This window comes from Lepisosteus platostomus, chromosome 20 (genome assembly GCF_059453375.1).
Source record: "Lepisosteus platostomus isolate fLepPlt1 chromosome 20, fLepPlt1.hap1, whole genome shotgun sequence".
Classification (NCBI taxonomy): domain Eukaryota; kingdom Metazoa; phylum Chordata; class Actinopteri; order Semionotiformes; family Lepisosteidae; genus Lepisosteus; species Lepisosteus platostomus.
In genome coordinates this window covers 7,187,046-7,210,298 of record NC_142630.1, presented here as the reverse complement: position 1 = coordinate 7,210,298, position 23,253 = coordinate 7,187,046, and the positions used below count along the sequence as shown (strand labels likewise).

At 38.3% G+C, this 23,253-nt stretch overlaps 1 protein-coding gene across 1 annotated transcript in view; it reads right to left on the bottom strand.

Moving 5' to 3' along the window:
• Nucleotides 1-579: 579 nt before the first annotated feature.
• The window catches only part of cpne7 (copine VII), a 50,218-nt gene continuing 27,544 nt past the window's right edge, over nt 580-23,253 (bottom strand). Inside the window, exons 6-16 of the mRNA XM_088613680.1 lie at nt 22,034-22,117; nt 21,047-21,136; nt 18,258-18,356; nt 18,021-18,107; nt 16,788-16,847; nt 14,900-15,033; nt 8,264-8,318; nt 7,245-7,296; nt 6,870-7,003; nt 5,937-6,173; nt 580-3,736 (exon numbers count right to left, since the gene is read on the bottom strand). Of these exons, the coding sequence (XP_088469806.1) occupies nt 3,599-3,736; nt 5,937-6,173; nt 6,870-7,003; nt 7,245-7,296; nt 8,264-8,318; nt 14,900-15,033; nt 16,788-16,847; nt 18,021-18,107; nt 18,258-18,356; nt 21,047-21,136; nt 22,034-22,117 (1,170 nt within the window). The 3' untranslated portion in view covers nt 580-3,598. The remainder of the gene's footprint in view (nt 3,737-5,936; nt 6,174-6,869; nt 7,004-7,244; nt 7,297-8,263; nt 8,319-14,899; nt 15,034-16,787; nt 16,848-18,020; nt 18,108-18,257; nt 18,357-21,046; nt 21,137-22,033; nt 22,118-23,253) is intronic.

Sequence of the window (23,253 nt, the reverse complement as noted above, 5' to 3'; positions counted from 1 at the left end):
ATATTAAACTTCACCCATGTTGAATCAACTCTTACTTATATAAACAGTATAGATCGTATAGCTGAGAAAGACCACAGAAACCAGCAGCTGAGTGTATAGACATGTACCTTCGGTACAGAAGATACTGAGCACATTATCTTCTGAAACCCACCTTGCTGTCTACTTCATGTCTTTATATTATATATATATATTTCTAAAAATTAGAAAAAATTTATCCCTGAAGTTGTAAACTACTAACTACAGGGTATCCAGTTTAATCAGCAATTGTATATCCATCCATTTTTTTTCTAATTGCTTTATCCAATATAGGGCTGTGGGGGAACTGGAGCCTATCCTGCCAACTAAAAGGTGTAATGCATGACACATCCTAGATGGGATGCCAGGGTACAAACAGACAGAGACAGGCATGCACCCACATCAGGGCCCAATCATCTCCTGTCTGTGGACTATGGGAGTAAACCAGAGCACCCGGCAGAAATCAATGTGAAAACTCCAACATTATGAGAAGTAGCATCTTGAGATATCATAACATTCATGCCACAGACCTCACTCCTAACTTTCAAAATTCTTTGAAAGAGGCTTACTTGCAAGAGACGCTTGCAAGACACTACTTTCCTCATTTTATACATTTTAAATTGTAGTTTTTTATACATTTTGCACTGTATTTAGATTTTTATCATACCATGAAGAACAGCTTTTTGTTCTTCATGAACATTTACTTCCTGAAAATTCTTTCAACAGCAGACTTGCTGATACAAATTGTGCTATACATCATGTTGTCAAGCCATTCTACAGTGAAAAGAGCAAAGACAACAGAGCATAATCTGTGCTCTCCCTGGGCACCAGAAGAGATCATGAAAAGATAAGGCTTCAAATGATGAAAAACCACCCAAAGCTAAGTGGATCAGAAAATCTCTCTTGGGAAATGTAGCACTTTTGTATTAAAAATTGGAGGTCCCAACAGTCACAGATGCACAGAGTGAAGTCCAACTGTGGCAGCACTCACTGCCAGGGTCAAGGAGAGAGCCCACTGCTGAGGGTGCAGGGACAGGAGAGACTGAGTGACTCACAGCTGACTACTGCACTGGCTTCTTCAGGGTTCAGCTGGAAAGCTCCCACAAGCGCCCTACTTTGAAAGCATTGACGTCAACTAGCAGGAACTCATACGGCAATTACAGCTACCTCCTCTTACAAATGCAAAGAGAACAACACCAACAAAAAACCTGTCCACAGGCTTGTAAATCTTAATCTGTTTTTTTTTTTTCCCCCACTTTGTGCTAAAACAGGAATATAACACCAGCCTGCAGACTGCTGCTGAAGTGTTAATTACAAGTTTGGAGAAAAAATGTTAGCAACCTTCACATTCATGCGGACAGTGTTCTGTGCTCATGTTACATCTTACTACTGTCAAGGCTGATTATTTAAACACCTGGCTTTCACTGCAATGCTCTCCTCTAGTGCACAGACATTTCTGCAGTACTATTGTACATTGCTCCATATCATAGGAAATTCTGCACATTTTCTGTGTAAATCTGAGGAATGTAGACATAATAGACACTGAAATATACATGTCACAAATAATTATGGATAAATGCTACCTAAATGGTGTTTTTAACAAAGGTTCTTGAAGGGTAGTGGCAACTACGGTCTCCCTCTTCACTATGTCTTCAATAATCCTCCATGATATCACTTCCCGTAAAAGTAGAAACATGACAAGTAGGCCTCTTGCTCTTGTTGACATGCGTCTTTCTCTCCTACACCCCATCACCACCTTTGCAGCTACCCCTTGGTTAACGCCTCTCTCTGTAAGGGGGTCCTGACAGCTACCTCTTGGTTAATACCTGTCTATACTTAATTCAGTCTGTAAGGGGGTCCTGACTTCAGCCTGGTGTTTGGCCCTCGGACAAACTTTACCTCACACCTCAACAAACATTCCTAACTGCATTTTCTTACTAGGTGATGTCACTGTTATGTTAAATTTTAACAACATTGAAGAAATGATTTTTTTTGGAATTTACTGTATCCTAAATTAACACAAACCTTAATTTAAATTGTAGCAAATAACTCTATAAATCAGTCTACCTTTCTTTTTTTTCCCCCAAAACAACAGCAGCTTTTTCAGAAGCTTAACTGAGGTACTGTACAGGAAGAAAAAAGGGATTCTCTCCAGATTCTTTAAATTGTTTGCAAGGGAACCACTGACATGGATTTGTCTGCTTGGAAGCAAACAATAAATAATTAAATAATATATGATATCAACTTACTCTACTAAATGGCCATAAAGATGTGGTTTATCTTTTGAAAAGCAATCTAATATTTAATCAGAAGACTGAAAATGCAGTACCTATCTTTAAGAAATGTGAAAGAACTTATTTTCCCTACAGAGGGCAATGAAAACCTGCAATGTATTTAAAAAACCTGCAGCTACTGTATTAACCTCACTAGGATGCGGTCTAACAGTAATAATGCTGTCTTTACAATTATACCCTCCAACCACCGCTCAACTCTAAAGAAAGACCATAATTTCTATAATTACTTCTGTTCTGCTGCTGTTAATGACTCGTTGACTAAAAAGAACCAAGTACACAAAGTTCTGGGCTATGCAAGTGTATTCACACTGTATTCGCTTAAACCACTGTACAATGTACACTGTACTGTTTAAAGTACCAGACATATACTATAATAACAGTCAGCTATAATACACTCCTAAAAATAAAATAAAAATTTGATCCTGTACTTGCTTTAGCATGGCTATATAGATCACTCAAGAGTATTATGAATACCTGCTTAAAATTCACCACTATGTTTTCTTTTTTGGACATAAAAATATAATACTCATCTGCAAACAGTCTTGAAGGTTCACTGTTCTGTGTTCAAGCAATCTAATATACAGTGGTATATGGTTCTAAAGAGTACTGGAAACAAATGGTTCCTGGTGTGTCAGAAAACAATTTTAGTTAATGACAACTTTCAAAGTTCTATTTTATGCCGGAGATCTAGTTTTTAGGAGCTTTAATATATTTCATAAACACATTCAATTTATGAAGCCGACCCTTGCAGGAACATTTTAAGACTTTTACTTTGAAATGATATAGGGCAGAAGAATCAGTTTCCGTACAAGCTCAGTTCTGTCCTAGAGACTAAGTGCCATTACCTCCTTTAATGGGTTCTTCCAACTGGGCCAGTGATAAACCACAGAACTGAAAAGAAGCAGAGAAAGGCAGGGCAAGTGCAGCCTGTAGTCAGGAGCACTGCTGTGCAACAGATAAGAAGCACAACTGTAGCAATGCAGTTGTATGAAACCCCGGGCCTGGAACCACATCGTTCTGAATGTTTTCATTGTGCTTTCCCCAGCCAACATGAAGACAGCAGCAAAGAATCACAGTTTTTTCACACTGTACAGGGAGGCCAAGTCGTAGGAGATGATCTGACTCTAAATCCTAGTTTTAAAGCAGCAGACTTGAAGTATAATTTTTTTTTCCCCCATGATGTAAACAGTTCAAAACAGGTTTTTTTTTCCCCCTTTCTCATTCTTGTGCAATTCCCAGCCCAAACCTCAGCCATCCAAACAGAAGTTTCTTTTTACATCTTTGCTCTCCTATTCGGGGGTGTTGGCAATGGAGTTGGGTGAATCCACTATCGGGATCTTCGGCGCAAAGGCCTTGTAGCTGTAATACTCCACCACTTGCTTCGGAACCTCAGCCAAAACACACTTCGCCAAGGCAGCAGGAGAGGCCTGCGGAACACAACACACAGAGACCCAGAACAGGCCAGGTCACCACACATTAGGCCTATCTAAAACAACATTTACAGCCAGATACCATGTTAATCAGTGTCATCATTAAAGCGTTAAAGGGTTGAAGGAACAATGGAAAGCACTGTACCTTTGTCCCATTAAAGCATTGTTAATGTGACAAAAACTTTTTTTTTTAGTATTCCTACTTGAAGATAATTGAAAGCTAACTGTTAGGATGTTAGGAACTCGTAACTGTCAGAATGCTTAACATCCTGTTAGCCCTTTTTATTGCTTCTCTCTAGTGTCTAGATAGAAGATTAAAATGATTTGCTGAAGTCACATGTTCAAGCTCAGCATTTTAGACTTTATATTTTAATAGTTCAATCACAGTCTGATGACGATATAATGAGTCAATGAAGATAAAGGTATAGTGTATTTAATACTCTAGTGTTTAGTCTTCACTTGCCTCGCTGAGGACATTAAAGCAGGGCCCAAGCACCCTGCGCTTATGAGGAACGATCCAGAGAGCTGCTCAAGGGTGATGTGCCAGCAGGTGGGATCATACATTTTTTAACATTTGCTCTTCACATTGTATTGCACTGCCCAAGGCTTTATTCAGATAATGGTTGTCATTTGAGGTGTATGTCTAGTTGTATATGGGCAGAGAGACAGGTAAACAGATGACTGAAGGGGATTTTATGGTTTACTCTAGCTAATTCCTTGATAAATCATTAAAAGTTCCAAAACAGAAACAAAGCATAAGACCGAAAGAAACAGAAACCGAGAAGTAGGAAAACCATCACCCTCTAAGCTTGTGTCATGCAAAAGGATCTTGTTCTGATACGTCTTAGAGATCAGATTCTGGCTCATAATTTAAACTTTGTTACAGAAAGGTTGTTGTCCTGTTTATTTTAGGAAATTCTTATATCCTTTGTTGCAGAATCCTCAGGCTAAAGTCGTTCTCTCCCATTTTGGTGTTGTGTTTTTAGAATAGAGACAGATTTCTATATGAATCAGATTTAGTGCTCATTAATGTTTCTACTGCATGACCTTGCATGCAATAGATGACTTATAGGCCTATAATTATTTGGTTCAGTTTTCTCCATTTTAAGGATAGGTATTACCAATTTTACATCTGTCTCTAGAGACTGCTAGTAGATATTTCTTACAATATCATCAGACCCTAGAGATATGTTAACCCTGAGTTCTTCTAACAATTGATACATTTTATTTTGGTAGTTAGTCACAGAGCAGAAAGAAGGTACTGGGCTACATTTGGGTAAACAAAGACAAAAAAACATCTTAACCATTGTTAATTAATCACTTGTTAAGTGATTTGTTCTGTTGAAGCACCTCCATGCTGTTCATGAACTATGGCCTCTCAATTATCAGTAAAGCAGAGTTAATTGGTTTAACTCTGCTTAGAAAGAAATGCTTCCAAAGAAGTTATGTCTATTGTGTAGCCCTGCAGCTCCTGCTAATAAAACAGTCCTGCTAATAAAACATTTGTGTCTGTTGCCAGGCAGCTCCATCGGAGCCCAGCTTGGAAAATTTTCTGTCGGACATGGAATGTCACATTGCAAAAGGCAACGGCAATGGATATTAGAATTACGAAGCCGGGGAGGGGTGCCTTTTGAACTCTCTGATGTGTGCAATTTCAAATTATATTTATCCACTATGGCACAGGAAGATGTGGCCTGATTTAAATTAGTATGTACTTCAGAGCAGGACTATGAAGGCAATCATTTTTCCTATCCTGACGATATTTAAACCAATGCAATGTGTACCTGTCACCCAAAAATCCATTAAGAGTTTTATGAGTGGAAAAGTGTACTTTAGGGATATGACGATGTTCTACGTAACACAGAGATTTCTTCTAGTGATTTTAATATTGGTTGGTTTATGTTATTTCTAAAGTTATTCCTAAGTATTCATATTGTAGGATGAAATTAAAATTTCAACAGAGCATGACCACTCCCTGAGAGACTCATTTTTTCCTAGTTTTTTATTCATTTTAATATTACTTTAAACATTGAATCTAGAGTCACTTTTTTGGCACAAGTCACATTACAGCCATTATTTAGGCGTTGGCATGTTAAACCTGGAGTGTAATGAGATCATGTAGGGGGCTCAAATGACGAAATGAGCCATATTTGAAACAATCTGGTTTTGCTGAACTGGCATGTGTCCAGGAACTGACCGTTTTGAAGTCCCTGAAGGGCACAAACTGCACGATGTCCCTGAGGACTGGCTCTCCCTTCGGCGAGCGGAGGACCCCATCGTCCCCATCCAGGATCTGCATGTCGGTGAAGTCCGCATTGCCCACTCCCACGATGATGATGGACATGGGCTGGTAGGAGGCTCTGACGATGGCCTCGCGCGTGTCAGCCATGTCTGTGACCACTCCATCCGTGAGGATCAGCAGAATGTGATATTGCTGGAATCAGGAAGATTGCTCGACAGTCACGCACACCACATCAAGGGGGGTACTGCTTCTTGTTTTACAAGCTGAAAATTACCCTTTTTGTGCTATTAAAGCATCTTAAATTTCTACGAACATGGATGTTACAGTGGTTGCAACACATACTGTAAGTAAAACTTCATTTACAAATCATGGAGGTTTTAGATTTAATATCTAAGTCAAGTTTGATTTTTTTGTTACAAAAGTACTAGGAACAACATCAACTTTTTTTTCTACAGTCAGTCCACACTGGGAAATATTTTGAAGATCCCCTTTGTTTTTAAACCGTAATATAATATCGTCGATGAATTTACAATTGAATTATCCGTTTCCGCTTCGGTACATATCTTAATGTCTATTCTGACAACCAACACAAGCCTTTGAGACTGCACAAATATAGAAGTCTAATAATACATTAGGATCATTCAAAGGCTCATTGGGCTAATTTATCATTCTCATTTCTCTTTAACACATGGTAAGACCTTGTACATCAAGAAATAGCAAATGTGCTCCAAAATACTTTTATATACTCTAGGGGTTTTACTTTTTCCATCAGTCATCCTTCTCTCTGGGTGTAGATTAGTTGATTAAATCTACTTGGTCAATCTAGCTTGGTCAATATACTTTTCCACCAGTGGAAAGCCTATTTCTAGTATTGGGGGTGAGACTCACTGAAGCGTCTTTGGACTTTTCCTCCCCAGCAGCTAGCTTGGCCACCCTGGTGATGATAGGGGCCACATTCGTTGGGCCATACAGCTGGATTTTGGGAAGGCAGTTCTGGTAAGCCTCCACTACCCCCTGGATACCTTTACATGGGAAATAAGACCGAGATTAGAATCCTGCAAAGCTCAAATCCAAGCATAGTTTAAAAAAAGCACTTCTGAGTAAAGTCTAAGAATGTAATTCAGGGAACTAGAATTTAACACTGGTGATGTAAGGAGCTGGGGGATATTTGTCTTTTTTTCAAGCCAGAAGGTTCTTGCTCAAGCTGAATTACCCACCTCCCATCACCACCACCACCGAAAACAAAAAAAACAGTGCTCTTACCCTCACATTCATCATCGTCTGGGTTGAAATTAATGGCAAAGTCATGAGAAACCTGGATGAGAAGCAATCAAAAACAATTACAGGAAAACTGTAGGTCTCCCTGCCAGCAGACAAATGACTTCTGTCACACATGGAGACTCGTACAACTCTCGCATCTCTCTGCTTGCACATGCAGCTTCCCAACCATCCATCTACTTTCTAACCACTTCGTCCAATACCGGTTGAGCTACTCATGAGAAACTAATTCATCGACTGGAGACGGGGATTTTAGAGGACTTACTGCTTTCAGGTTTTAAGAATCTATACTAGTCCATGCCTGCTGCACCAGTACTTTAAGCAGCTGTAGTTCTTCGCTCCTAAACATTTTGGCTGTAGGAAATGGAGTGTCACCTTTTGCGAAAAGGTTTATTTTTAGCAAAAAGACTGATGTGCATACAATCATATCAGCTCATTTTCACAACATAGAAAGTAATACATTTATTTTGATATGAATAGAAAAAAAATATTTTTAGCTGCATTTACATATTTATATAGGAACTAAACAAAAACTTCTGCTCTCTATGTAAAAACCCTGTCTTGATCAATCACAAGGACCCATTCAAATAAATGGGACAAAGACTGAGGCCTCTTTGTGCTGGATTTACCCGAGTAAGGTCTGGACCTGCACTTATGGATCATGTTATAATACTCATACTTTCCGCCCAGGCCCTATTTGCTTAAACTTCACATGAAAACTCATTCTTCTGGTCAGGGTGGAATCAATTAAAAGAAAGAATATAAAATACTCAATTGAATGGGTTAGTGGTGGGCAAATAGAAAAGATAGTTTAAATAGCTCAAGGATCAAGAAAGATAGCTAGACTACCAACCTAAAAACTACAATAGAAAAGTCACAGAAAGCAACTGATGAAGAATAATAGACAAAAAAACATTGGGAAACTGTGAGAACCTTGAATTATTCCAAATGTAATCCTTCTGGAAGACACTTGGAAAAATAAAATAATGATCTATTTTGCTTACCTCATAATTTGGAGGAATCCGTGCACCAAAGCCCAAAGCAGAGAACCTTTTGTCACTAAAATGAGACAAATAAGGAATAATATTGAAACGAGTGGGGGAAAAAAGCTACTCCAGGAAGAACCAGAAAAGAAAACTTGAAAAGATTAAACAGACTAAGAAAGCTTAGCACATACACAACTTTCCGCTTTTGGTTTCAGTGTTCAAGAGTTTACAGAGCTTTTGTAAATTGAAGAGCTATTTTTTGTAATTTGACTACTAATATGGATTTCTCACATTTTCTTATTCTTTTCTTGAAGATTGCATAGAGTATCCTGCATTTACATACCATTACCACACAAAGCAAAATCTCTGAACATAACACTTTGTATTGCATTTATTTTTTACTGCATGGCACAATGAATGTAATAACCGTTACCCATTCCACTGCTGCAGATATATCCTTGCAACTCTGCATTGCAAGATAATCTCTAGGCAAGAGTCTAGGCAGCTTCAGAAACGCATTTGCTGTAGTTGGGGGCAACAGTTGGGCTGGGACCCCCAGAATTGTATTTTCTCCCTTTGGGAATGTGTTTTCCTCTCCACTGTATCTAGTGTTTAACTGTTGTGACATACCGTTATATTCTTAAATGCTATAGAAATCTCTTAACCACTCTTTGGCAAAATGCTGCAAAGGGCGCTATACCAAATAAAATGAAGTTGCACTGCAGCAAAAGTGTTGACCTTTCTAACTTCCCTAAAATCCCTATTTATTTGAATAAAGGTCATTCAGAATTTAATAAACAAAAGGAAGGCAAATCTTCCATGTTTAATATTCAATTTGACATTACAATCACGTTACAAGGAGCAATGCTGGACAAGAGGTCAGGACAAGTTTGTCTTCCTTTCCAACTCAAGTCAGGTTGATTCAGTTACCCTTCTTTAGCAGATTGTAATCTCTTCTGTAAACATTAACCATAGGCTGTAGTATCTATATGCCTAAAAATGAAAGTATATTCTTCTAAATCTGTATGTTCTTACTTGGACAAATTAAAACTAAATCCTGAGGCACAGGCACACAAAGACCAGCACTAGCAAAAAAACAACTTAGAGCAAGAAAAGTTTGTCAATGGGAAGCTGGGATTCCAGCAGGGACTTCATCTCTGAGTAGAGTGATGGAGGAGATACAGCATGAGAAGATAAAAAAAAATCGCACTCAAGGTAACTGACAGTACAGGAAAATTGTACCACTAATGGGATTTGAAAGAGCTCTGAGACGTGGGGAAAGAGCGGCTGAAACTACACGATGAACGGGTTATGTGTCCGTCCACTTGATAGCAGGACAGAAACTCAATTTTAAATTGATCTGAAATTAAGCAAATATGTAACCACATAAATAAGCTTTTAATAATGTTCATGGTGCTGATGAAGAAGCAGCAAAGCAGTAAATAATTAAAGAAGAACAGAGTGATTAGTACAGCCTTTTATTGGTCCTTTCATTCTCATACTGCTTTATCCAGTACAGGGTCACAGGGGAGCCAGAGCCTATCCCAGCAATCAACGGGCACAAGGCAGGATCCCCTATGGAAGGGATGTTAGTACATTGCAGGGCACAGACAGACACAGACACGCATGCATCCACACCAGGGACAGTTTTTCCAGAAGCCAAATGGACATTCCAGTATGTCTTTGGACTGTGGGGGGGAACCCAGAGCACCTGGAGGAAATCCATTCGAAAATGTAAACTCCCTGCAGATAGCATCCCAGGATTTTGAACCCAGGGCCCCAGCACTAAAAGGCAGCAATATTAACCACTACAGCACTGTGGCACCCAGCCTTTTTTTCTCTTTAGATTCATTGGTTTGGCTGTAAAAGAAGTGTGCCAGGATTGTCTCCATTTTCCGGACAGCAATGTATCTGTTGTAAAGTATCTACCATCATGACAAGTCTTACCTGGCACAGTAGCTGTTCTTTTCAGTCAGGAGCAGCTTTTGTTGATGACCATAGCACACCAACTGCACTGCCATAGAGATCTCAGTAAACTTCTTAACCACATCCCTGATATGTGACTTGTTGATTTTTCCAATCAGCTTTTATGATTTATGTGATCTAGCAGGTAGCATGCCACAGATTTATATCAGCAAGTGTTATTATACAGTATTTGCCATCTAAGAAAATTGCTATCTACAGTTAGCACAACACCATTAAATATTCCCATCGAAAATGCAACGTTCAATAGTAATAAACTCACAGATTCAAAAAAAAAGTATTTCCCCCAGAATTAAATGTGTGAAATGAAAATGAATAAAAATGTTTAATCTGTTTTTTAGTAGCCAAATTTGACAAATTCTACACCGTACAATCTTTTTGCAAACATACAGAGGGATAATAGAAATAGGTGGCACAGTTGTTAGCACTGATGCCTTCCCGGGCTGGGGCCATAGGTTCAGTTCCCAGGGTGCTATCTGTGTGGAGTTTGTACAGTATGTCCTCCCATGTTCATGTGGATTTGCTCCAGGTGTTCCAGTTTCCTCCAACAGTCCAAAAACATACTGGTATGTAAATTGACTTCTTAGGTGTGAATGTGTGTAGGTTTGTGTCTCTGTGTACCCTTGGTGCCTTCTGCTTGTCAGAATAGGCTCTGGTCATTTTCTAAACTCTTATATTCCGTATGGCAATTTCATACAGCACATAAATATAAACTGGCACATGTCATTTCACATTTGCTCTTTTTGAAAGGACCAAGGTTTACATCAGCCTCTTAATGTAGAAATCCAATGTGCTACTTTATATATATATATATTTTGTGAAACATAGACGTATTTTTTGCACGGAAGGGCTTATTATATCAATTTTAAGTTTAAAGAAAAAGGTGTGTTCAAATTGTAAATATAAAAACCCGTATCCAGAATGTAAAATAAAATAGTAATTATATATGTTCTTGTGATGTGGAATGTTCCATTTGAGAGTAAATGTAAAATGTATCAGAGGAAATCTAGTAAGAGACAGTGTTGAAGCAAAAATCAGAGCAAATTTTGCAAAAAGCTTTCTGTTTACAAGTCCAAGTCTGCAGGACACATAAAAAGGAAAATATCAAGATCAATAAGATCCACTGTTAACATTTACCATATTGTTGTTTTCTGCACTGGAAAGGATAAATATAGCAAACCAATTACTTGACACCAACAGAAAGAAACAGAATAAAAACAAGAATATACAGTACTAGAATATTTTTAAAGTCTTTATGGATATCTTGTAGTTTCATTAAATTTTTTACCTACATAAAACAAAGCTTGCATCTAGTTCTCTTAACCCTGTTTCAATTCCTAAACATATTAAAGGAGGGGTAGAGAAGTTTGTGTTCAATCGCAGAACATTAACTTCGACTCCCAAATTGCATGTGTGTATGAGTTGTATATTCATATGCTTAATACCATTCAACAGTGTTAATTGAAAGATTCTCATTCTCTTTTTGCATATTACTTAGCATTAGAAAAAACATTTAAGGAAGAAATATGCCATATATCTCTAATTATATGAGCTGAGTATATTATATTATCTCTCATATAAATATATCTACTTGTCATATTCATATTAAATAATTCTTTTAGTCACTATAAGGAAAGTGGATTATGAACTTAATTTTTTATCTGCTTCTAATACAAATCATGTACTTTCCTGCACTGCCCAGATGGAAATTAATCATCTCTTTATTTGGTTATTTTTCCTTCCTCAGAAGAGAGTCCTTTGTCACTCTTTTGGGTCTGCCAATTTATTTTTAGTCACAGACGTGCAAAAATGGGAAAACGCAAAAGTGTGAATTTCTGGATGCCCTCCCCAGCGATGTCAGTGTTCTTAGAATTGTTAATGCAGGAACAGTCAATGAAAGAGCCAAGACAGGCTTTGGAGACATTGGCAGCTTTCTGCTTCTCACTTCCTGCGACTGGGTGAACAGATGGTTCTGTTACTCCGAGCACCACAGGGGCTCCAAAATAACCCTGCAGCTTCATACATTCACATCAGCTGGGTCACTGCTTCTGGTAAATATCCTCCTAGGGACTGGGTCTGACTTCCCTTGGTTGGGTAAGTGACAACACCATGCCTAGCCAATGGGCTGGGACTTTCCAAGGTAGCCTTCAACTGGATGAACAATCATATCTTGCATGTCTAATTGTGCCAAAACTGTATTAAAATACATATGCTGCATACATAGAACTGCAAAAAATCAAATTTGATTAATCAAAGTGTTATTCTCTGTTTCTACAGTATTTTTTTCTCAAAAAATAAAATATTAATAAATGATTGTGAACTGTTATTAATCAGATTGACTAGAGGGTTGAGAATCTACAATTCCAAAATCATTATCTTGTCTCATGCATATTAGGCAAAATGCATTTGCTGTGTGTTTAACGGACAAAAGCCCATGTGACCAGACTGCATGTGGAAGCCCCCAACCTCATGTTGTACAAGAGCCAAGCAAGGTTGCCTTCAGAAAGGAGATTTCTTTAAAAATATTACATTAAAATAATTAGTCAGGAAATCACCACATCCATTCCTTTTGCCTGAAGTATCCCAAAAAACTAAATTCTAATACAGAACAATAATGGTTAAACTAAGAAAACTGTAATAAATACAAAAGAAAAAAGTCTACAAGTACAACACACTGCCTTTACACAGCTCAGTAAGACAGACGGCATGTAAACAGCCATCTAGCAATCTTCCTGAAAATCCAGAGTTCTTACAGTAAATGTGTAAAAATAAGGACACAACATACACACTCACTCAACACAAGAACACACAAGGAGTCTTGATATGACTGAGGTGATAGGGGGCAATAATGAGAAACTCCTGCATGGAGGAAGGTAAAGCAGCACTTGGGAAAGCAAAGGAATCTCAGTCATTCAACCAGCCGCTCTGTGGAAAAAGAAAATACACTGCAATCATAATTTTAAAAAATCGACTTCAGAGTTAGTTTCAACTCCTGGGTAAATGCAAGTTAAAAGCTGAAATGTAGTGCCAGTCTGGATGCAGCACTGAGCTGAATTTCCACCCAGTGCTATATTGGCACCACCGACAGAAGCCTTGCCAGATACAGGGATATCAGCTTGATGCTTTCTTTGCCAGGCTGAGAGGGGGGAGAATATAAAACAGGGTTGCTGCACGTGAGAAGAGAAGCAGATTCTTGCCAGGTATAGATACACAGGCTTCCTCAGTGTCTCATCTTTGGTCTTTCAGCCTATTACTGTAACAAGAACAGACTCTTGCTTCACAACAGTTGAGCTCATCCAGGCTCAAACCTTCTTGGTTCCACTGGACACTTCCTGCGGGCCTACTAATCACTTTCCACTCCATGTGCTAATATGACCATATTTGCTTTCAATGCAACAAGGCTTTAAATGTAACAAGGCAGAAACGGAAAGCATATGTGACTCCTGATAACATATTTGTAGCAGACTCACTTAAACTGTTCCACCCGAGTAAGTTCTTCCCAAAGCAGCAAAAACACCCAGCAGATGCTAAGGTCTCTATATCCATCTTCACACCAGGCTCAAATAAAAGCGGACAGCCAAGACCACACTCAATTGCATAGGGTAAGTGGTTTGCTTCAGAAGAACTTTGTTTTGCAAAATGCTTTTCTGGTACAGCATACTTGTGAAAATATTAGTGTTAATTATAGACATGATGGAGTTGTCATTTGCATTTTCCATATTTGTTCTATGTTATACCTCCCTTTTAAAGGCAAATAGCATATATTGCGTGTTCACCTGACTTCTGGATATAGGATGTTTTATTATTAACAAGATTTATGTTAGACATTATAAAGTAGTTATGATTCATGTACACTGCATACATATCCGTTCTATTGAAAGAGTACTTTTGGGATGTCTCATTTAGCAACTGGCAAAAATAAATGTGAAGCCATATGCATACTGTATATATATTAGTTGGTATGCTGCAGAACTGAAAGGTAACTGGGCTCTGGAATATGCATCACCTGTAAACCGTACTCGAGGGACTGAGAAAGCTAAACAGTCTTAGGGATATTACATTTAATGCAGCTCTGGTCTTTTTTTTGGTAAAGAGTGTGGTTTGACTGGAACAGACTTGGAAAAAATAATACAATTTTAAGGGAAGTCATAGGATAAAAAAGAACAAAATCCTGTAAAGTAAATATCCTGCCATCTACTGTACTGTACCCCCCGCAATGACACCCCATCTGGCTGTATTACAAATAATGTACACATTTAAACTGAATATTCTTAATCAAAACTGCCAGCAAAAACTTCAAAGACAATCCAGGAACCAAAATGTTGATTGCAAAAGCATTCATCACATTTTGGCAAAACTAAAGTAGTTCAGGAGCACAAAATTACTTTGACAAGTCACAAAACTAGTTGAAAGGCCTCCATACGAATGCAATAGTCGTTATTTCAGATGATTACAGAAAAAAGGCACCCGTCTCTGTAAGGTTAGGTAGTGAAACTCAATAAAACAGTCAACAAAGACCAGGGAGTTTTCAAAACAGCTCAGGAATAGAGTTGTAAAATGACAAAGAAGGTGAGAAGAATCTAAAAAAAATCAAAGACACTTAATATCCCTTCAAGCACAGCCAAGTGCATGATTAAGAAGCATACAGCATACTGTGAGAACAGTACATACCTGTCATAGTCCTGGCAGATCTCCCCCACAGCTATCAAGGCCTTTAGATACTCATTGGGCTGGTAGGGGTTGATATAGTGCAATGAGCAGCTGTTTCGGGGATCCCCATTGGAAGCAGTGAAGTCAATGGCTACCTGAAATACAGTGACAGTTTGACAGAGGTGCAAGGCTCTCAGTTTGCTATGTCACAGTCTGCCCTTCTCCCTGGGAGATGAAACTAGGAGAACACAATCTATTAGCTCATCTTGTCACAGAGCGCATGCAGTATGAGACCATGAGAGCTTTGAAAGAATCTGACTAATCCTCAGTCACAGAAAACACTTTCATGTTTCACAGAGAGTTGGAGGCATCCCTTTACCTTGTCAACCAGTTCTTCCAAAATATTTTTTTTTAATAAAAACAAAAAAGATATCTATATCTACAGTCCATATCTGTTTTTAAGGTATCCAAATTTGGGAGTTGCCAACTGCTAGTGAACTCACTGTAATAATACTTGCACCAGCACACTAGAGAAGAAGACAACATACGTGCATTCTCAGAAACATGTACTTTTAGACCACCCCCTGCTTTCCACAACCTGCATCCACAGTGATGGCAGCAGGACTAATGCACCTCTCAGTGATAATACACTAAGGTCTAATAGAAGATGGGAAAACGACTCCCTTTGAATCCATTCCAGTCATGGAAGAATTTGGTCAATTGTCCGATGTCCCAGTGATTTAGCCCAGTGCTAACATATACTCTAAGTGGACATAACTTCCTGTTGAACTCCACATTCAGACACTCCCCAAAGCTGCATTTTTAACTGATAATAAAGAGACAGTGTGCCTTGAAGATCACCTGTGTTGTGAGATTTAAATAATTGCTTTATCCCTACTTATTGATCCACCATGTCATGCCACAAGCTGCCTTCAAGGACTTGTTCTCAGATTTTTAACTTGTAAAGGGCAGAAATACATGATCTAATACATCACCCCTTATGATCAGCATACGGTATTGCTTCCGCAATTTAGTTAGGGAGTGAGGAATCCTCTAGGGTTTATCTAGTAAATTGTAGACTTTAAAATGAATTTAAATTGATTTAGAACTGTTGCTTCCGGCAAATCCATGATCTGCATTGCAATTGGGTTTGGCAGTGTACTGTATATCAGCAGCTGTGAAATAGCATGGACTAATAACATATTATACAATATTTTATTATATATTATAATAATGACTGTCATGGCCATCTCTTGCACAGTGAATCTGAGCTCCTTCCATCAGGTGCTGATTTAATTTAATGACCTAAATTGAAGTGCAACAGGACTAAGCTATCCTTGATATATTTATCATTCATGTATCTTATTTATGTATCTAATGCACTTTTGGTCTAAATTCATATTTGTCTTTTTAATTGCGAGAATTACTTGAAGCTGCTATTTTATTTTTCTCATCTTATGCATACGTTTCTTATGTGGTAATGGGTTTATGTTGTGTTAAATGTATCGTGTTATGTCTTTTACTTGCCTGCAAAACAAAGGGAGTATACATAAAGGAAAAAAATATTTTTCGTTAAACAAACAAGATATAGAGACCAGGACTACATTCATTGTTTTAACAAATGGGCAGTACAACCAAAGTCCATCTTATAACCATTATCCCTCCTTAAATACAACCTTTCTGATTTTCAACGCTACAGTTATCAGTTTAAATACATCTATACAGCTAGAAACACCCAAACATGCAAAGTAGTTCATCTTAAAGTGACAAATTAAACTAGGCCACCAAGAATGTACATTCCTGTATTCCATGTTTTATTCAGGAGTTAATCCTAATCCTAAAAAACAATGCAGTGCGGTCTGAGAGCTCTGTTGATAAGTGTGGTTGACATACTAAGTATTCAACTTACAGTAAAGTGTATCTGGCATCCTCCCATGATGTAGTCCAAGAAGGAATACACTCTGTGAAGCTGCAGGAGAAAGAACAGAAAACATAGCTGTTTATCCCACCTAGCAGAAAGCTACAAATTCAAAAAAGGTCAATGTGATTGTTAGTGATATGACCACCCGCTTCTTCCAATTCAGGGTCGTAGAAGAGCTGGAGTATATCCTGGCAAGCAACAAGCGCAAGGCAGGGTACACTGTGGACAGGACACCAGTCTGTCACTGGGCACACAGACACAAGCATAGACACATACAAACTCCACATAAACAGCACCCCAGGTCCAAAACTGAACCCCTAGCCCCAGTGCTGAGACAGCAGTGCTAACTACTGTGCCATAACGCCACCCAATACTATGATAATTGGGTTCTAATTCAGGACATCACTTAAGAGATAGACAGCTGATCTTAGAAGGGTTGGATGACGTGTACAAAAAGAACTAGGGCAATTTATTACAACAAGAACTAATCATGAAACACCATCAAGAAAATTCAACCTCACTGAACACTCATACTCAGACTATTCAAAATGTAGGGGTGGGGATATTAAAATAGCTTGAATACATTGCTCCTGTCTGGGAAAATTAATTGACACCCACCCACAGTAGTCATGAAGTAATAATCAGACTAGTTTCTCTGTTTTTTCAAAAAACATCTGAAAATACAGTTCTATAACATAATAAGGTGCTCAAGGAAACTTGGTTATCTCCACAGGTTCACCTGGCTCAAGATTCAATATTCCAGTGCTGTCACAGCTTTTACAAGATTCCTTGACAATTATGTTTAGCATCAGCACAGAGGAAATATCACAATGCCAAATTATTTCCATACTGTCATGGCTAAACCTTAATATTGCTCTTGGGAGCTCCTTAATGGTTTCCTAGATTCTTCTGGACTCTCTGACAGATGATATTTTTGGCTTTGCCTCAAAGTAAGCTTACATAAGAAGAATAAGAGAGAAGAAAGATCCTATTAAGTCTTGTCCATCTTCTCACAGGTCACCCTACAGATAACTTCCTGGATTTCATTGTTGCTTAAACTCACATATACCCTTTTTCATGCTGTGCTCCATGGGAAGCCGAATTTCATTCTTTAGCCCTGGGTCCAAGCTGTTGCAAACCGCATACATTATATATCTGAATGTGTAAATGAGTTCTATTTATTCACCTGATCTGTATGTAAATGCTGTTGTGCCACCTTACCTTGAGATCACTGAGAATGACGACACCAGAATTCTTGTAGTTCCTCTTCTTCATTTTGTATTTGGGATTTACACAATCCCAACTGACCTTCGAATACGAAAAGCAAACAGGACAAGTTCATGATCTTATCTATGCAAACACAGCATGGAGACTTTATTAAGGAATTTAAAAACAAAATAAGGAAAGGGTTTGACTCATTGAATCTAGTTACTTAAGAAGCGTTTAGATTTAACTCACCTTATTTCCTCCCATGACTTTTTGCATCTCTCCAAAGGTAGCATAAAACTCCCCGATAAAATCGTGTTTCCCCCTGGAGTCATAATCCCAGACCAGACACTGAGTGAAAAAGATGCACCCATTCATTTAATGAATTGATCACAATGATAATTTTATCTTTATATGGATTATCAAAAGAAATATCACTTTATTATACATGCAATTTATCATATTTCTTTTAAAATAAAAGTATATGTCTTCTGACTAATGATTAGAAGTTTTCACATCTGATTTTGACAACTGATTCTTCATAACTGACTAATGCACTCCAGGGATTATGACTGTTGCATAAGTAGTAATTAATCTCATTAGTGACATAGCGGACTGCACACCTAGGAATGAAATGATTTATCACTTTGAATGTCAAGACTGATCAAAATCAAGAAGGAAAAATACAAAATGCTGTTTTAATCAAGAGAACAGTGCCTTTTCCTGTATCAGAGGCTAAACTGTGCTGCTTTCTGTCTGTGGCATTAACAGCCAACAATTTCTTGCTTATATTTAATAAGCAAGGCAAGATGTTGCAATCAAACATGGTACATCCATGGTGCTTGCTAACCATGAGCCAGGATGCTTTGCCACCATTGATGAGGAGGTCCAAGTGTTATGGACTGAGAAGGTACTGTATGTCTAGTTGCTACAGACTCCAGATCTAGGGACTGATGTCAATCTGACTGAATGGCTCTACACTGCTCAAGTCCTGGGACCTCACTTGCAGCTCCTGTGGCAACACCCCAGCAATATCCTGCCACTGTAAAATGAGAATGTCGTAGCTATGTTATGTCATACTTCTACATTGGTAGGATGAGCTGGGGAGAATATTTGGCATCTATGGCTCAAAAGACCAGTGAACTGGAACGTGTTTGAATAGGCTCTATGAGAAAAGTGGGACAGCATTCCACTAGTCATCATGTGCAGCTGCTTCCAGAGGTGGCCACACACACACCACTAGCCTGTGACTTTCATGGTAGACTCCCTGCTCATCAACCCTGTAAGTGACAAATGTTAATCAGCATAATGAATGTATCTATCCCCTGTCTGTTCAACAAAATGTCAGTGCACCTACTACCAAAAAGTGCAAATTGTTCTCCCAACTCTTCGAGGTTTTGTGTTGAAAATTACATTTGTAAAAAAGGTGTTCTTCTAAATATTTTAACTTCATTTCTTACTTGAAATTCTGGCTCTTTTAACACTTTTCAAAATTTGTCAGTAAGAAGAATTAATCTGAAGAATTAACCTTAAAGAGGACTGTTAGGTGAAATGAGGTAACATTTGGCTTTATTCTAAGATCATGAGTATGAACTTGACATTAATAATACTTTGGTATTTAGCCAATTTTATTATTTATTTAGCTGGCAGCATTATTCAAAGTGATTTATGTAAAATAATAATCATACTTAAGTTCAATTTCACAGGGCACTGTAACAAAGTTACATAATGCAATAAGTAGAGTGATATCGTGGAGCACGTAATACACTATCTGTAGTACACTATTGATTTTTCACAGCTTCCTATTATGTTTTGTAGTTTTTCTTTTCTCAGTTAATGCATCAGTATTTGCTTTGTAGCAGCCATAGTAATTCCACACTGAAGTACATTTCTATCAGTATAACAGAAAACCAAAAGAAACTTCGTATGTTGATTAGGTAATCTTCTTCGTGCACAGTCATATCAGAATCATGAGCAATTCATTCAGCATTTCAGAGCAATATGCTAGTCAGCAAAGTGCAGACAGATGTCTCAGTTAGAAGAAGTGAAATTTCTTACTGAGGGTGGCTCCCTGGCAAGAGCATTAGAGTGCTCTGTTCTATCTGGACCATCCGCATTCCTGGGTCACTAAATTACTTCTTGTGTTAACACCAGCCCAGCTCTTAATGACTAAACTGCCAATACTGTTGTCTTAAATATTCAAGGTGAACATGATCTCTCACTATCACTGATGGCACCTACAAAACCTGTTAGGACTGATGTTATCCAGCATGAGGTAGATAGCCTTGGGCAACAATCCAAAATACTATGCATCAAGAATTCTTTTGCAATACATTTTTAATATAATTAAAAAAAAATGAATAGGGAATAATTCATCCCCTTCCAATGATGTTCCATTTGATTAATTACAAATGAAGATGAATACAAATTTCAATGAATGATTTTAATCAAAGCTTGAAAGCTCAAACTGAACACCTTCACGGGACAAATAGTCCCATAGAACTCATATCTGTTGACTGCATCAATATTCAACCCACGAGTCAATACTTTAATGATGAAACTTTAACAGCACTTACAGCAGGGAGTCATTTTGGATAGGTCTCTACCAACTATGTACACCAGACAGCAATTTTCAAGTCATGTCACAGATCTTCCATTGGTTTCAAGGTAGGACTTTGACTGGGCCACTCAAGGACATTCATTTTCTCACTTGTTAAGCCAAGGCACAATTTATAACCTATGCATACGTGCTGTATGTATACAGTACATATTACAAAATTAAAATATTGCAAAAGTAGAAACTGACATGTTGAAGACCTCTATATATGTTAGTATTGTGAGACCCTTGGTTTTATACCAATCAAACAGGTTCTCTTGTATCCTCAATGAGGGAAAGGCACATCTAGTAGTAGAGACGGAGGAATACTGGAAGAACAGACCGCTGGGAGAAATGCTTCCGATCTTCTTGGTGACTAATTCTGGAGTGTGAGGTTATGAATTCTGCTGTGAGCAGTCTGCAGCACCTGCTGCAGGCTTCCTACCTTCAGCTTCCTGCTCTCGTCGCAGCTGCACAAGGAGCTCAGCGAGACTTTGAAGGCCTCCCAGACAGGGTTCAGGTTGTTCTTGACAACCTGCAAATGGAAAGCAGCAACAAGGGAACTGAAGCACCTGACTGCTCGGCCCTTTCTGCCGCCTCTCCCTTCTTAATGAAGATCATACATGGTGGAAACCCAGGAGCTGGGTTATTCTTGATATCGCCGTTCGAGTGATTTCTGCATACATGCAAGTTTTAAGAATAAAGATGACAAGTGACAAAAAACAAGCAGAAAAAAGCACAATCAACATTAATATTAGAGACATGCTGTGTATGCCCTTTCTATAGCAGTGGGCAGGACTGGTAGGTTGTCAGTATCCCTACTAAATTCACATTCTCAGCATGTGTTCTAACCACTATTACAGTGCATTTCTCAGAAGAAAGCGAAGATTTAGTCTTGTTTGTTTTCTTTACTATCACATCCTTTCACATCCTCAAAGTTGAGCTGATACAGAAAGGCTGGTAAGTGTCACATCAGAAGCATCTGTCTTCCTGTGGTTTGCTGCAGTCTATGCCTACAAAGTATTTGAGAATCCTCTGGATGAACTACTCAAATGTTAATGCATTCATCCAGAATCATTCTGCTCTACTGGTGAGGGATTATTCTTTTGTACTGTATGACAAACAATCCCTGCAACACTCAATATTTCCCAAAAGAAGGGCCACAAGAAATTAGGCAGCACAAGAAATAAATAGGCACTAATTGTGATGAGTATTATTACATAATTACAATTTACTCTTTTGAATAAAGGCATTCCAAAACATACTTTACATTTACATTGGTGACAACAAGAAATGGCTCTATCTTTGAGTCCGTCATGATTCGGCAGACAGGAATGGTATGCTTATATTAACCCTACACTATCCAGATTCCTTCCTTGTGCCATAACATACAGTATAGCTCAAAAACATTACACACACACACACCCCTCACCTCAGTTCTATAAACAAGCTGCTCACTTTCGTCATCGTTGATTCTGTAGATCTCCAAAAAGGGATCCGATTTACTGAAGAGATCCTGTAAAAATATTTGAAGAAGTGACTGTATTAACATAACATGGTACTCAATTTAGATAAAAGTTTCACATTTAGAAGTTCTTAATATGTCCTGGATTTTTAAGCGCTGTAGAAAAACAATTGGATTTCTTTGTCCACTTGTTCAATGAGCATCTTCCATGTCCTCTTCAACTGATGAAACAAATCCATTGATCTGGGCTGAATGTTTGTACCCAGAGTCACTGCATCATCAGTACATTCTTGGCTTGCTTCAGCACCCTTCCGACCATGACACAACTTTAGATATCTGGGACATTAACAAGCAATGTGCCCTTCAACCTACAGTAACATCCCAATAGGAATCTCAGCAGATTTGTTATAAATGACACCAGGTTAACGTTTTGGATACTGAGGGTCATAGCTGCAATAGGCCTGCTTAACAAGTACCCTGTTAAGTCATGGAAATAATACATGGGACAAATACAAAGTCTTGACTCTTTAATGTGAATTGTATTTTAATAGCCTGGGCAGGGACTTTAAGATTGAACATGGTAATCAAGGTGTTTTAGGGGCTGTAAATTAAAGTCTTAATAAAATAGGCCAGAATATTCTGCAAAAGAACCCAATAAGAATATGGGAATCTAGAAATCCCTTATCTTAATAAAACAGACAAATTGGTCCGACCATCCACTGTAGTACCCCTTCCCAATAATATCACTATTTTGATTATTCTGCACACTGTGGTAAAGAAATAGACTCTCACCTCTGACGCAGTTTGCTCTCTAGCAATTACATGTTTGACATAACCAAAAATAAGAAGATGGTTCTTTGTAATTGCTCACATTGAATATCAACTTGGATATCCATCCCTGTTATTCAGTTACTCAAGGGCTAAACTAATTCTGCAGGGGATAGCAGAGGTTATTATAACCCCCCAGTCTCAGGGAAAAAAAACCTTTTAATGTCTACATTTCTCAGAGCATTAGTGTGATGCATCTCCACAGGGGCTCAGACGATGGAAGAGCAGGTAGTCCCTATCTTGTTGTCACGGCAACGACTTGCCAGTGACATCACAGCAGCCTGATTTAGATGTGCGATTGTCAGCACTTAATCTCTCCACCAGTGTCAAAGGGATTTTTTAAATTAATCATGTTGTTA